Source organism: Narcine bancroftii, chromosome 5, assembly GCF_036971445.1.
Source record: "Narcine bancroftii isolate sNarBan1 chromosome 5, sNarBan1.hap1, whole genome shotgun sequence".
Lineage (NCBI taxonomy): Eukaryota > Metazoa > Chordata > Chondrichthyes > Torpediniformes > Narcinidae > Narcine > Narcine bancroftii.
The window spans coordinates 71476247-71491255 of record NC_091473.1 but is presented as its reverse complement, the minus strand read 5'-3'; the positions used below and the strand labels follow the sequence as shown (position 1 = coordinate 71491255).

At 40.9% G+C, this 15009-nt stretch overlaps 1 protein-coding gene across 1 annotated transcript in view; it reads right to left on the bottom strand.

Moving 5' to 3' along the window:
* Positions 1 to 15009, bottom strand: part of LOC138763516 (carboxyl-terminal PDZ ligand of neuronal nitric oxide synthase protein-like) — a 458344-nt gene that overhangs the window by 66014 nt on the left and 377321 nt on the right. Inside the window, exon 8 of the mRNA XM_069937810.1 lies at positions 10390 to 10547. Coding sequence (XP_069793911.1) covers positions 10390 to 10547 — 158 coding nt within the window. The remainder of the gene's footprint in view (positions 1 to 10389; positions 10548 to 15009) is intronic.

The window sequence follows — 15009 nt, the reverse complement described above, 5'->3', positions numbered from 1 at the left end:
CTATTGCTAATTACGTGCTGATGCTACAATCTTTTGACTCAGAGGCAAGAATGCCACCAATTGAGTAGTCATAGCAGAGCACACCAGTGCATTTAACAGCAGTGGCTCTTCCAAACCTGCAGGTGGCCCATCAAGTAGGTGACCCAGATATTCTCAACCCTGCCAAATGTGACAGGAAATTGGATGAAACAACCATATATTTGGCATGCTTTACACCAGAGAAGATCTACGGATTCAAAGCCATGGAAACCTGTTGCCTGTGGGCTTTTGCAGGTGAGAAGTACTTTGACATGAGTTTTGTTGAGTCAGAGCACAGAATCTGTGGTTCGACATGTCAGTGCTAACCATCTCCACTTAATGCCCAGTGCTGGCAGGTGGGATGAGTTTGGATGGGTGCCTGAGACTTTTTCTGAGGCAAGGAACTGCTGTACGGTTTCTAAGAACAGGGTAGTGTGCTGCCATGTTGGTTCCAAAGGCAAAATCTCACTCCAGTAGGGCATGATACCCACCTGTTTCAAACAGGCATCCATCATACTGGTGCCCAAGAAGAGTGCAATAACCTGCCTTAACGACTATAGACCAGCAGCACTTAAATCAACAGTGATGAAGTGTTTTGAAAGGCTGGTGATGAAACATATCAGCTCCTGTCTGAGCCATGTCATGGATCCATTCCATTTTGCCTATCACGGCAACAGATCTACGGCAGATGCCAACTCACTGGCTCTACACAAAGCCCAGGAACATCTGGACAACAAAGATGCATACATCAGGATGCTCTTTATCAACTACAGTTCGTTATTTAACACCATCATCCCCTCAAAACTGGTCACCCCACTGTGTAATTGGATCATGGATTTCCTCACGTCCAGACCACAATCATTGAAGATTGGTAAGAACATCTCCTCCACAATCTTCATCAGTACCAGATCAACACAGGCATGTGTTCTTAATCCCTTGCTCTACTCATTTTACACCTATGACTGCATAGCTCAGAATGCAATAACACCATCTACAAATTTGCTGAAGATACCATGATAGTGGGTTGAATAAAGGATGGGAATGAGTCAGCCTACAGGAGATTGGAAACTTGGCTGGATGGTGCACCACCAACAACATTGCCCTCAATGACACCAAAACTAAGGACCTGATTGTTGATTTCAAGAAAGGAAAGTCAGAGGTGTACAATCCAGTGATCATTGGGGGTACAGAGGTGTAGAGGGGGAGCACATTTATGTTCTTGGGAGTTATCATCTCAGAGGATTTTTCCTGGACCCAACTGCTTCAGGATTTTGTGGAGGTGTGGTATGACACCAGAAACCCTGGCCAATTTCTACAGAAAGTCTGCTGACCGACTACATTACAGTCTGGTCTGGGGACACTAATACGCCTGACTGTAAAGTCCTGAAAAAGGTAGTGGACACAGCCCAGGATATCATAGACTCCCTACTATTGAGAATATCTACAGGGAACACTGCCATCGGAGAGCAACAGCAATCAAGGATCCACACCATCCAGCACACACTCTGTTCCCGCTGCTGCCATCAGGAAAGAGGTATCGATGCCACAAAACTCACACCACCAGACTCATTTGAAGACTCTTACTTGAGCACTTTAATGATTTTCTTTACTCGTCTTGTATTGCACAGATTGTTTGCATTCATTATCTGTTTACAGTTCTTTTGATTGTTTACATGTTCACGCTGGGTGCAGTTAATTTTTGCACTATCAATTAGTGGTTATTCTATCGCACCCATAGTTATGTTATGTCATGTATGCACTCTAACAATAAATCTGAAATCAGAAAGTTTGTGTATGCTTCCCACACAAAAGATCTGGGCTACAGCCAGAGCCTCAGTTTTCATTTATGGTTGTTTCAACTTGGGCACTACGTTGAAATTAACAACCTTCTTGTGATCTGGACAAGAAGATGACAGAACCAAATTACTAAATTGGAGGAGAAGGAAACTCTCTGCCCTCGAATGTGGTAATCAGAAGGATATGTGGGCACAGTATATCCAGCCTTTGCACTGAGTCTGGACGTGTGGCCTGAACCTGCAAATGGGAGAGCAGGTGCTGTAACCTGCCTGAAAGCCATCTCCACATGGCCTGTTCCAAGTGCTCCTTCAGAGAAGAGAATGGCAATAAATCCTTCACAGAAGATGGCCACCGTCTAATCAAGAATGTGAGGAAAGTAAGGAAGGAAGTTCTGGCCACAGGCAGCTGCCAAGCCCCAGTGCTTAAACCACTGTGTCCCCATTGAACAGTTAATTAAAAGAGGAGGCTGCAGGCATGAACCATTAAGACTACCCCTGCTATTTCAAGGTGCATTGCAGCCAACATTGGCAGAAATCCAGTGTTCAATTGCTTGCAGCAAATTCCCATAGAGAGAATCCTTAGCAAAGATTAACAGTATTCAGCAAAGCAGGAGATGCCAAACAGATTATGCTTGTCAAGGGTGTTTCTCAGAACAGGTGAAGCATTGAAGGTAAATCTCCATTTGTGACTTGATGGTAGAAGCTGCATATACCTTTTGCAGAGACATTCGGTAAAATCACTGGAACTGCTCTCAATTGCTCAGAATTGACTCTCTCTTCAATCCTGATATCCTCCATTCTGCTTCGTATCTGCAGAGGCTGCCCTTTCCCCAGTGGGGTTGTCTGAATTCACTTCCAGCCTCAGTGTGAAGTCTTCAGGTGCAGACTGACTGTTCAGAGTGTGAGTGTCTGTTGGTGATTGCACCCAGCAGAGCCATTCATTAATATTACCTACTGCACTCAACTGAGACATGAAGGAGAGCATTGCAGGTTTCGATCAGGAGTGGGGAGCAGCAAGGACCATTGTGGAGGGAGAGGGTTGGTCAGACAGCATGTTTGGCAGGGGGTAGGTGGTAAAAAGTGTGGCAGCAGCTTATTACGGTGGGGGTGGTCTGATTAAGTGCTTTCAGTTGGGCAAGTGAGGGATGGACCTCTGGTCTGCAGCTCTGAAAGGATGGGGCATTAACAGATACCTCCAGCAATTTGATCTAATTTTCCCCTGCAATTTTCCAAAAGGAAAGTTGCATTGGGATGGCAGCAACCCATTTGCCAAAGCAGGGAACTTAAACCAGGGCCCCAAAGATGCCTGTGATAGGACATGATTAAAGCTTCCCAGTGCTACCCAACTACTTTAGAATCGTTTTCATCAGTTTTTGCGTAATATAAATAGCAACTAAATGCATAACAGAGAAGAATGTTAAATTATACATTTGAATTTCCAGCCATTAATCTTATCCTGCTCTTCTGTAGAATCAGCAAACTGCACAATTGCATTTGGTTGCACAGTGTAATGTGCACTGAAATAACATTACAAAAACCACCTATCAACCAGTTCCATTAAGGTCAGGCCAACGAGAAAGAAAGTTAATTAGAGAATTCATGCCAGCTCCCAGAATTAAAGAACAAATAGTTACAACAAAAAATGGAATGCCCAAGTAAAGTAGAAGTGCAAATTTAAGCCCATCAAACTTTTCAATGGTTCAAGCTTATGGAAGGTCCTTGGGGGTGTGGGAAGTGTAAGCAAGTTCCTTCTGAATATCTGTGGAGGGCTCAGCAGGGTTGGGAAACAGAACAACTGAGATTCCAGCCTTGCGTTAGTGTTCTACACTCTTGCTTTTCTCTCCATGTTCAAACAGCAAGGTACCGCAACAACCAAAGGAGCGTAGAAACAAACATCAGGGGAGCCAGCAAAATAAATGTTTCAAGAGCCAATTGCTTTATCTAGGTTTGCCAGTCATGGTAATTGTTACAATCCAGGCAGTGAGCATTCATTTTAGTCACTGAAAACATTTTCACTGGTGCGAGGGAAATAAATGACTGCAGGAATCTGTCCACAATTATAATGAAGTAGAGACACAGTCTTAATAAAGTCCTCTTTAATTTCTGTGAAGATTGTTGTATTCAAGGAAATTTGAATATGCCTCCAGTCACTGCAGGTTTCTAACATTGAGAACTCATTTACTATTTTTGTTTATTCTTGGAGATACACATGGTAACATGCCCTTCGAGCCCACAAGCCCATGCTGCCCACATACACCAATGTGACCAATCAATCTAATGATTCCTTTGTCTTTGGAATGCAGGAGGAAACAAGAGCACCCAGAGGAAATTCGCACAGACGCAAAGAGAATGTAAAACTTACAGACAGGAGCAGATTCGAACCCAGATGCTAAAACAGTGTGGTGCAAACTGTTACACTGTGACGTTTTTTTTCTAAAAACCACTTGACAAAAAGGATCACTTGCTCCATGACCTTCATAACAATTTGGAACAGGCATTATCTGAAGATTATTTTGGTGGGTGAATGAATTCCATAAACTTTCAATCACAGCTGTGGGGCCCATTCATTGATTATTATCATAATCTGAGCATTAAAGTGGTGTGGATACTCCTGGGATTCCCTGCCTGGTGTATGGGGTCTGTTATTCAATTCATATTTACAATATATACAGATAACCTTGTTTAGAGGGAGGGGGTAAATTTTTTTTCTTTTCATTATTAAGACTAATAAGGGGGTTTAACGTGGACATTACCCCTCCGTAAATCTTTGTCCGCGAAGCCAAGCCAAAGAAGAAAATGAAGAATGGATCATATCACAGAACAACATGATCACATCTTATATAAGGGAATTTAATGTGTGTTATTTATATATTTTTTGTATTCAATATTGATTTTAGACATAATAGGAGTTATGATTTAATTGTTTATTATATAGAAATTGATATCTTGAATGAAATAAGTTATGTAATAATTATGGTTTTGGTTCTAATTTTCAATTGATAGGTGAAATATATATGAATTGATTTGTTATTAATATACCTTTAATAAGGGTTTTTGTTAAACTCAATAAAAATAATTTATAAAGAAAAAAACCCAAAGCAATCCAACCCTGGTACATGAGGACAATGTCCCATGCACATCCTTATTGGTTGCAAAACATTCGTGTTATTTAAGTGAACCTGCTGATTTTTTTCCAAAGCTCAGGAGGAAAGGAAGATGTTGGAGAGGGAGGTTTCAATCACTTTCCTCTTGACTGCAGATATCCCTGCTGAAAGTGACATTATGGCTGAAGGCAATAGCAAGGTGACATTTCTCAATCTGAAGACGCATCACTGGCCACAAAAAAATGCAACACTTGCATCACAAGCCAAGCATTCTCCAGTGATGATTTGATGGTTCAGTGATACCCCCACCTAGATTGAGGAAAACAAGAACTCTGTGTGGCTCTCATGAACCCAAATACACACAAACATTCGACTTGCACAACACATGCATGTACAAGTGCCCACACAAAAGCGTGCACACACAAATAAAGTCCCCAACACACAAATGCATGCACATTTGCACATTTACATGTATACACAAGTCTGCATGGCCACATATCTACATACACACAACTACATATATTTGGACACATTTGCACGCGGGTGTGCACACACACAAACGCACACGGCAGCAAATTTACATAGACTCAATGTGCTTGATGCTTACATAAAATTGTTAATTGGTGATCTTTAATTGGTGAACAACAAATACTCCTTTGTGGAAGCAACTAACTACCCAAGGTATATTACAGTACTTTAACCTTAATGAATCATGCATTTTATTGTTCAAGTCTTTTTTTTTAAATCGCAATAGCAGCTGTGCCAATTCAGATTAGCGTTCAGTTTGTTATTCTCTCTCATCTCTGAAACATTCTGCTGGTGATTTCAAAGTCTAATCAGTGACTGAATATCAAAATAATTTTTTTTTTGCTTCGAGTTCTAGCATCTGCATTCACTGGTCTCTCCATGAGAATAAGTTAATCTTGCAATACTTTATTTTGTGTGCAATAATGGCCATCATTGGAAAACTCAAATGAACATCCAGAGTTGTATTGCCAATTACGTTGGCCAGCAGGAAACCAGACTTGGTAGAGGTTGCCTTTGCTCCATACCAACTGATCTCTTTCTGTATCTCTGTACTTTTGTACTCTGTCTTACTTGTTGTACAATGCATGAGATGTCTATTGGTCTGCTCTGCTCACAAATTAACCTCTAATACTGTATCTTGGAATGTGACAATAAACTTTAACCCGAACACATACTTGAGCAGATTTTGTTGGGTCTACCCTTTCACATACTTATTTTAAAGATCTCCACTCTTAATTCCCTGCTTCCCTGTACTGTTAAGACTCCTGTTATTGAGGGCATACTTCCTTTCACTGAAAATGTTGATGAGATATACTTGATTATTTTCCTCTGGATTTGCAAGCTTTCTTCCTTGTTTGGTTACCCGTACCCTTCATTCTTCCACATACATTGTGATCATCCACAACCTTGGATCACACAGTGAAAGTTTGGTTTACATAAATAATAATTTTAAAAAAAATTAACTTGCCACACATCCCAAAGAATTCTCTGCCAAACAGCCTGTCTCCTTCAACCATTTGTCTGCACAGTTTATTTCCTCATTCACATTTAATACAACTATCCACAAAATGGCCCATCAGATGCCTTAGAAACTCCATCTATACAATATGCATTGAACTGAAAATAAACTGCTGGAGTGTCAGGCAATATCTATGGAGGTAAACGAACGGTTGGCTATTCAGATTGAGATGCTGCATAAGACATTGGAATAGGCTATTTGGCCCATTGAGTCTGACCCACTATTTAATCATGAGTTGATCCATTTTTCCCAGCCCCATTCCCTAGCCTTCTCCCCACAATCTTTGATGCCCTGGCTAAAGAACTTATCAATCTCTGTCTTAAATATACCCAATGACTTGGCCTCCACAACCTCCTGTGGCAACAAATTCCACAGATTCACCACCCTCTGGCTAAATAAATCATATGCATTTCTGTTCTAAGTAGACGCCTTTTAATCCTGAAGTTATGCCTTCTTGTCCTAGACTCTCCCACCATGGGAAATAACCTTTCAATATCTACTCTGTCCATTACTTTTGACATTCAAAATGCTTCAATGAGATCCCCCGTCATTCTCCTAAATATCAACGAATACAGGCCAAGAGCTGTTAAATGCTCCTCATATGGACAATCATACCCACTTTCTTCATTGATTACCCTCTACTACCCACATTCTTTATTATATGTATCAGAAAGGGTGGGACAGGACCATAATAACTTAATTTAATTTTGAAAATTTAATTGGGAGTTCCAGCCCATGAACCCGTGCCACCCAAGCACACACATATGATCAATGAACCTGCTAACCACCGAACATTTTGAAATTTGAGAGGAAACTGGAGTATCCAGAGGAAACCCACGTGGCCACAGAGAGAACATGCAAACTCCTTACAGGCAATGGCATATTCAAATCCAAGTTGCTGGCACTAACCACTATGCCAATATGCTGCCACCCACAACTTGGGCTGAATTTTCCAGTCTACACTTGCTGCTACTCAGGGCTGCACTGGCTGTGAAGATTTGTACTGATGCCATGATTCTAAAGTAAAAATAACCAACTTCATTATTTCCACCAACAATTGCCATTCTCTAGTACTTTACATTTCTGATCTCCTTTGGAAAATGAGAGCCTATATTTCAAATATTTTTATTTATGAGGCACTGTTAATGTAATAAAATGGCTGCAGATATTGTGATGGATAGGGTGTCGAGGAACCAGGAGCAGGCAATCAAGTGAAGAGCGCGCACATCAGGTAAGGTGAAGCAGGTGAATGCCCAGAAAAATAGACAACAACGTGAAATTGAAGCACACCTGAAAAGGAGAGGGAAAGCTTTGAACATACAGTCCTGAAAGGAACATGAACCTATTAATTTAATTTTCAAAATTAAATTAAATTATTATGGTCCTGTCCCACCCTTTCTGATACATATAATAAAGAATGTGGGTAGGGTGAACCAGTAAAGAAACAGAGATGGTCAGGCTTTCAAGGAAACTAACTGACTATAACGGGCAGTTCGGAATGCAGAGTTCCAGAGGACCTGAAAGGAAGATAAACAAGAAAATCGGAGATGCTGAAGTCTGATGCATTGCTCACAAAAACAAAGATTCTCTCACTTTTTTTTGTGTACGCATCTTAAAGCAAGAGGGCAGTGTGGTGCACAGGTGGACCTGAAAGTCCTGACCAAAATGTCCCTCCCACTCTCCGTTCCATTTGCCTGCGATTGACTGTATCCCTCTAAACCCATCCTATTCATGTATCCTTCCAATTTTTTCTTAAATGTTGCAACAGCATCTGCCTCACCTACCTCTTCCAGCAGCCTATCCACACCATGTGCGGCATAAAAAAAAGCTTCTCCTCAATAGTTTATAAAAGATGTACACTATCACAGATGAAGAGACAAAGTTCTTTTTAAACCATGAACCTATTAAAGTGATTTATCTCCTTTTAGGCTAAATGCAAGTGCCTTGAACTTCTGCATGCAGAGAACATTGTAAAAAAGCATCAAAGGAGATGCCAGCATAAATTTCCAGAATTTTCACAAAGAGTCCCTCCAGCTTCTCATTGTTCATACATTCTAACAATTACAGGTCTTATGTCTCTATAGACAGGTACATGGATAAGAAAGGTGGTCTGGGATTCATTCCAAACACAGGCATATGGGTTTAGCACAGGTAATAAACAGCTGGCATGAACAATTTCGGACAAAAGGCCTGTTTCTCTTCTGTTTAGCTCCATAACATTGCCTTGAGCATGAAGGTCCATGGTACTACATCCCACTTCTTCATCCTGGAGATGTCAATAAATGTTCTGAGGCACCAACATGTGCATGACAGTAACATTCCATTGGAAAGTTAGGGTGCTGAGGAATTTAGCAGAAGAATGTCATAGCTCAAGGGAGATACCAAATGAAATATTCCAGCAGAACTGGAGTGCTTTAGTTATGAGAAGTGTGTGGATACACTGGAGTTGTGTTTCTTAAGACCTATGAAGCTTATGGGAGATTTAATTAATATGTGAGACCAAGAGAGAGTGGATAGGAAGGAGGCACTTCTTTTAGCAAAGATATCAATAATTTGGGATCATAATTAGAAGTAACTTTGAGGAATTTTGCCCAGAGAATATTAAGGGACTGAAACCCATTGCCTGGTGGTACCTTCAGAGCATTTAGAAAATACTTTGGTGAGTGGGATCAAACTACTCTTCCACCCCCAACCATTTTGATGTTGTGAACACTGAAGGGAACTGGTCTTCTCCTGCATTGTAAATTTCTGTGATCCCATGACTCTAAAGATCAATTAAAAAGTTCTTCAAAAGAGCCAACATAGGTACAAAGACTGAATGACTTTCTTCCACAATAAATGAAAAGCAGAGCAGATGGACTGAAAATGGAAAATAATTCTGGCTCCTTCAGGATGGGAAAGGAAACCTCAATTAGAATTCTTGACAATGCATTCAAGTCTCCTTCAACCACACAATGAGTGAAATACAATTACAATGTGCTCTCAAAGTTGGCTACACTGTCTAGGGTAACCATTCTCAATGGTAGCCTGTACACACCATCCCTCCACCCCCACCCCTGGAGGACACAACACATACGAGTAAAAGCCCTATTTTCTTTTCATCTCACATTACATAAATATTTTTTAATGCTTTTTATGCAGATGGTAGGACAGAAGTATAGAAGAAACCAAAACCTGACTGCTTCACAGGGAAAGGGGCTCATAAAAATTGAGCAGAGTCCAAAGGGGACCATAGCCAAAATAAAAGGTAGAGAATGGCTGGTCTAGGGAATGGGAATGTTCAGCTTCAAAGCATGGACAGTATTTTCCCCTCTATCCCAAATGTTCTCTCTTGATGTGGTGATAGTCTTGGAGCACTGGATCTGTTGAAGCTGGCAGCCATCTCTTCCCCACCAGTACAACTGTCTCCAGTATTAGAAATTAGTCAATTAGAAAATCAAGGCTCAACCCAAGTCTTCACCCACTTTCCACACAGACACAATCATTGCCACAGTAAATAACTTGGAGATGACTTTCCCCTATGTATCATTTGCAAAAGTTATGTGGGTAACCTGGTTGTGAATTTGTGGTAACTATTTGCCTGTGAGTTTTGGTGTGTGGAAACTATCAGGGCAATGCTGACTGCCTGGTAGATTGTGAGCTCAGCCTCATTGGATTACACGCTGCAAGAATAGCCATCAAGTACTTCTACTTTGTAACTAAGTATTAGCATCTCTGTAAATATTGCAGATGGAATTAGATATGCTTGTGGTTTTGTCAGCAAGAAGAAAACAGACTCCTTTGAAATGGCAGCAAAAGTGTTAAAAACGGATTACCGCCAAAACTGCATGCCTATTGGTAATGCGGTTTCTATGGATGCAGTCATCAAGAGCCAGTCCTCACATTGGGAAAAGCTGAATGCCTGAAAGAGTGTTTTCAAGCTTACCTTATTGAACTTGTGAAGATCTGGTTCATTTCGTACTGCATCCAAGTCAGTCACGCCTCGGCTGAAGTCAGCCTCTGTACCATCATGAAGAGGGGGACCAGCAGCATCTATATCTGTCTCTTCCGAAGCGTCCTTCTCTGTTTCAGTCTGGTGTCGAACTGGAACAGTTAAAAAGCAACACAAAGAATTAATTTTTGTGAGGATAGGATGAGATTCAGAACTGAAGAATGTGGACAAAATAAGAGATATGGAGGCACGAGACCAGTTTTTGTGCCCAAAAGATGCCTCAGCCTGAAGGCTTCCCCATTATATCAGGTGTCCCTGATGTACAGCTAAAACAGTCATTAGATCCCTTACCTTTGCAAATGAGAGATAAGTGTCTGATTTCAGGATCACTGCTAATCCTTGACATGATTGAGACATGTAGAGCACTAGAAGTTCCACATTGGGAGCTCTGAAAGTAGATTTCCAATTTATACAAATGGACGATGTTGTGGAACAAAGGCCAACAGTACTTCTGCACCGAAGTTCAGCATACGCTGCCTTCACAGGTGGCCTTGCTTTTTTAAAAAAAAAACTTTATTTAAAATCATTAGTAATAATACAGCATATATACCATAAAGACAAGTCTATATATAAAAAAAGTAAGAAAAAGCAGAAAAATAAGAGAAAAAAAGAAAAAGAAAAAAAATTAAATCCCCACCCACCTTCCCACCCCATCGGCCAGCTCTCTTAAGGAAAGCCAAAAACATAAACAAAAACTAAGAGTATATAATAAATCAAAGTACATCTAAATGCATATATTCCATATACGTTAACCACTTATTAACAAAAAAATTCTTATGCAAATTATATGTAATTTTTTCCATAACAATACAAGCTTTCAATTCATAATGCATCGCATTATGTTAATCACTATATTATCTTTCCATGTACTTGCAACACATTTTCGAGCAACAATGCTTAAGCGTACAAATGCAATTTGAAATTTATCCAACCCTAAACTCATTAAAAAAATAGATGGATCTAATGGTAGCGTAATATCATACAATTTTTCCAAAATTAACCTAATTTCTTCCCAAAATGGTTGTACATGAACACAAGACCAAACAGCATGTAAAAAAGTACCAATACACACACCACATCTAAAACAAGAATCCAAATTACTAAAACCATGTTTTCTCAACTTCTCTGAAGTAAAATACAGCTGATGTAAAAAATTATAATTAACCATTCCATACCGCACATTCGTCAATTTAGTAACACTATCATGACACATACCTGCCCAATAATCTTCTGAAACAACAAAAGCTAAATCATTTTCCCATTTAAGCTTAGACTTGTCCCATTCTGGTTTATCTATATTATCTTGTAACACTTGGTACATAACTGAAATATAACCCTTTTTTGGTATAAAAGAAATCAAAGATTCGAATTCTGTCAATACAGGTAAAATCATCTCTCTACCATACATACCTTTCACCAAAGCTTGAAGTTGATAATAAACAAACAAAGAATTTTCAGCAATATCAAAATGCTCTTTCAATTGATTAAAAGAAAGAAACTGTGCTTCTACAAAACAATCCTGTAACGTCTTTATACCCTTAGAATCCCAACTCTTTAAATGATTATTAAACATTGAAAAAGGAATAAGCTGATTATTTTAATGGGGTTAAGATTGACAATTTACCTTTTGATCTTAAAATCTTATTTTCCTTTGTCTTTATCTACAGGTGGCCTTTCTTCAGGCCAATAGCATCCCTTCTGGAAACAGAAAGGAGCATGATGAAAACAGGCAGAAAGACTGCCAGCTTTCCAACAGTGGACAGATGGGCCACAGCTAAAAGAGGAATTGAAGACTTTGTACTTGACTGCTCTCCACCTGTCTCTACTCTCCAATCCTAAAAAGGAAATTGACAGCACTGTACCATAACAGTTTCTCATGACCAATTAGAAGCCATTGCCATCTACAAATTTGCCAATGGCACTGCAACCGTCAGCAGAATCACAGACAGCAATGAAGAAGCATACAGGATTGAGACAGATCAGCTAGTTGAGTGGAATCACAACAGCAACCTTGCACTCAATGTTAGGAAAACTAAGGAAATAATTGTGGACTTCAGGATGGGGAGATCAGAACACAAACCAGTCCTTATTGAGGGGTCAGTAGTAGAAAGGGTTAAGAGCTTCAAATTTATGGGTGTCAACATCTCTGAAGATCTATTCTGGGGCCTCCATGTTGCTGCAATCACAAAGAAGGCTTGCCAGTGGGTATACTTCACATGAGGAGTGTGATGAGAATGGATATGTCACCAAAGACTTGCAAATTACTGAAAGTGTGCCATGGAGAGCAATCTGACTGGTGGCATCACTGCTGGTATGGAAGTGGCAATGCACAGAACAGGAAATGACTACAGACAGTTGTGAACTCAATCAGCACCATCATGGGCATCAGTTTTCAATTCAATCTGTTAATAACATCTACAAGAGGCGGCATCATAAGAAAATGCAGCCACTATTCTCAAGGATCAATGAGTATCCACATGGGCCCCAACTAAGCTTATTGTTAGCTATATGGAGCAATCCATGCTACAAGCCAACACAGTCAAGGCCCTTCAACTCTTTCTCTGCTACATTGACAACTACATTGCTTCTGCCTCATGCACTCATGATGAGCTCGTCGACTTGACCTCAAATTCACTTGGTCCATCTCAAGCAACACTCTTCCATTTCTCGATCTCCCTGTCTTCATCTTGCAGACGAAGTCTTGACAGACATCTTCTACAAATCCACCAACTCCGAGAGCTACCTTGACTACACCTCTTCACACTCTGTCCCCTGTAAGATTTCCATTCCTCTGTCTCCGTGGCATCTGTAACCAGGATGAGGTCTTCCATGCCTTCTTCAAAACAACATGGCTTCCCCTCAACTACCATCAACTCAGCCCTCACCTGCATATCCTCCATTACCTGTACATCTTCCCAGCTCCCCTCCCCCCCTCACCACATACCAAGGACTGATTTCCCCTTGTCCTCACTGACCACCCCACCAGCTTTGGCATCTAACATATCATCCTCTGCTATTTTGGATGATCCAAACCTCCAGACACATCTTCCCTGCTCCTCCCCTCTCTGCCTTCTGTGAGAACTGCTCCCTCCATGACTCCCTCATCCACTCCTCCTTTCCCACCCACAACCCCCTCAGCATATACCACTGCAACAGCAGATGTTCCACTTGCACCTATAAGTCACGTCTCACCACCTTTCAGGGCTCTGAACAGTCTTTCCATATGAAGCAACATTTCACTTGTGAGGCCATTTCCTGGTTCTGGTTCTGATCTCTTCTACATTGAGAGACTAGTTTCAGATTGGGAGGTCATATCGTTGAGCACCTTGGCTCCATCCACCGCAACAGTGAGAATCTCCCAGTGGCCACCCATTTCAATTCCCCATCCCATTTCCCTGTTGACATGTCTTGACCATGGTCTCTTGCACTGCCAGACTGAAACCACCTGTAACTTAGAGGAACAACACCTCATATTCCGTCTGGGCACCCGCCAACCGGATGACATTAACATCGATTTCTCCAGTTTTTGTTAGCCACACATCCCCATGTCACCTTCCTTGTAGCTCTGTCTCTCTCTCTCTCTCTCGCTTTCTTCCCTTCTCCCACTGTCTCCATTCCATCAGCTCTGCATTCACAGGAACCCCACGCATCCTATTAATTCTCACCTTTCCTTACTCCTGGTTTCTTCTCCATATGCAATTATAAACACCTTTTTGTCTGTGGTGTGTACTCCTTCCCCTGCCATTTCTTTTATTCAGACACTGCCTTCTTTTTCCATATCTAGAAGAAGGGATCAGGCCTGAAATGTCAGTAATATATCTTTACCTCCTATGTGTGATGTTTCTTGTGATAAAGAAATTTGGGTTCTTTTAAATATAGAAATATAGAAAATAGGTGCAGGAGTAGGCCATTTGGTTCTTCAAGCCTATCCACCATTCATTTTGATTATGGCTGATCGTCTACTCAGTAGCCAGTACCTGCCTTCTCCCCATGCCCCCTGATCCCCTTAGCCACAAGGCTAAATCTAACTCCATCTTAAATATAGATAAGGAACAGCTTCAACCACTTCCTGTGGCAAAGAATTCCACAGATTCACCACTCTCCGAGAGAAAATAAATTCTCATCTCAGTCCTAAAAGACTTCATCCTTAATCTGTAACCCCTGGTTTTGGTTTCCCCAAAATCGGGAACAACTTTCCTGCATCTAGCCTGTCCAATTCCTTAAGAATTTAATACGTTTCCATAAATTTCCTCTCAATTTTCTAAATAATGAACCTTCCTTGCACTCCCTCTATGGCAAGGATGTCTTTCCTCAGATAACAAAACCAAAACTGTACACAATACTTTAGGTGTGGACTCACCAGGGCCCTGTACAGCTGCAGTAGAACCTCTCTGCTCCTATACTCGAATCCTCTTGCTATGAATGCCAACATACCATTCGCTTTCCTCACTGCCAGCTGTACCTGCATGCCTACTTTTAATGACTGGTGCCCAGCAACACCCAGGTCTCGTTGCAGCTCTCCTTTTCCTAATTGGACACCATTTAGTTAATAAT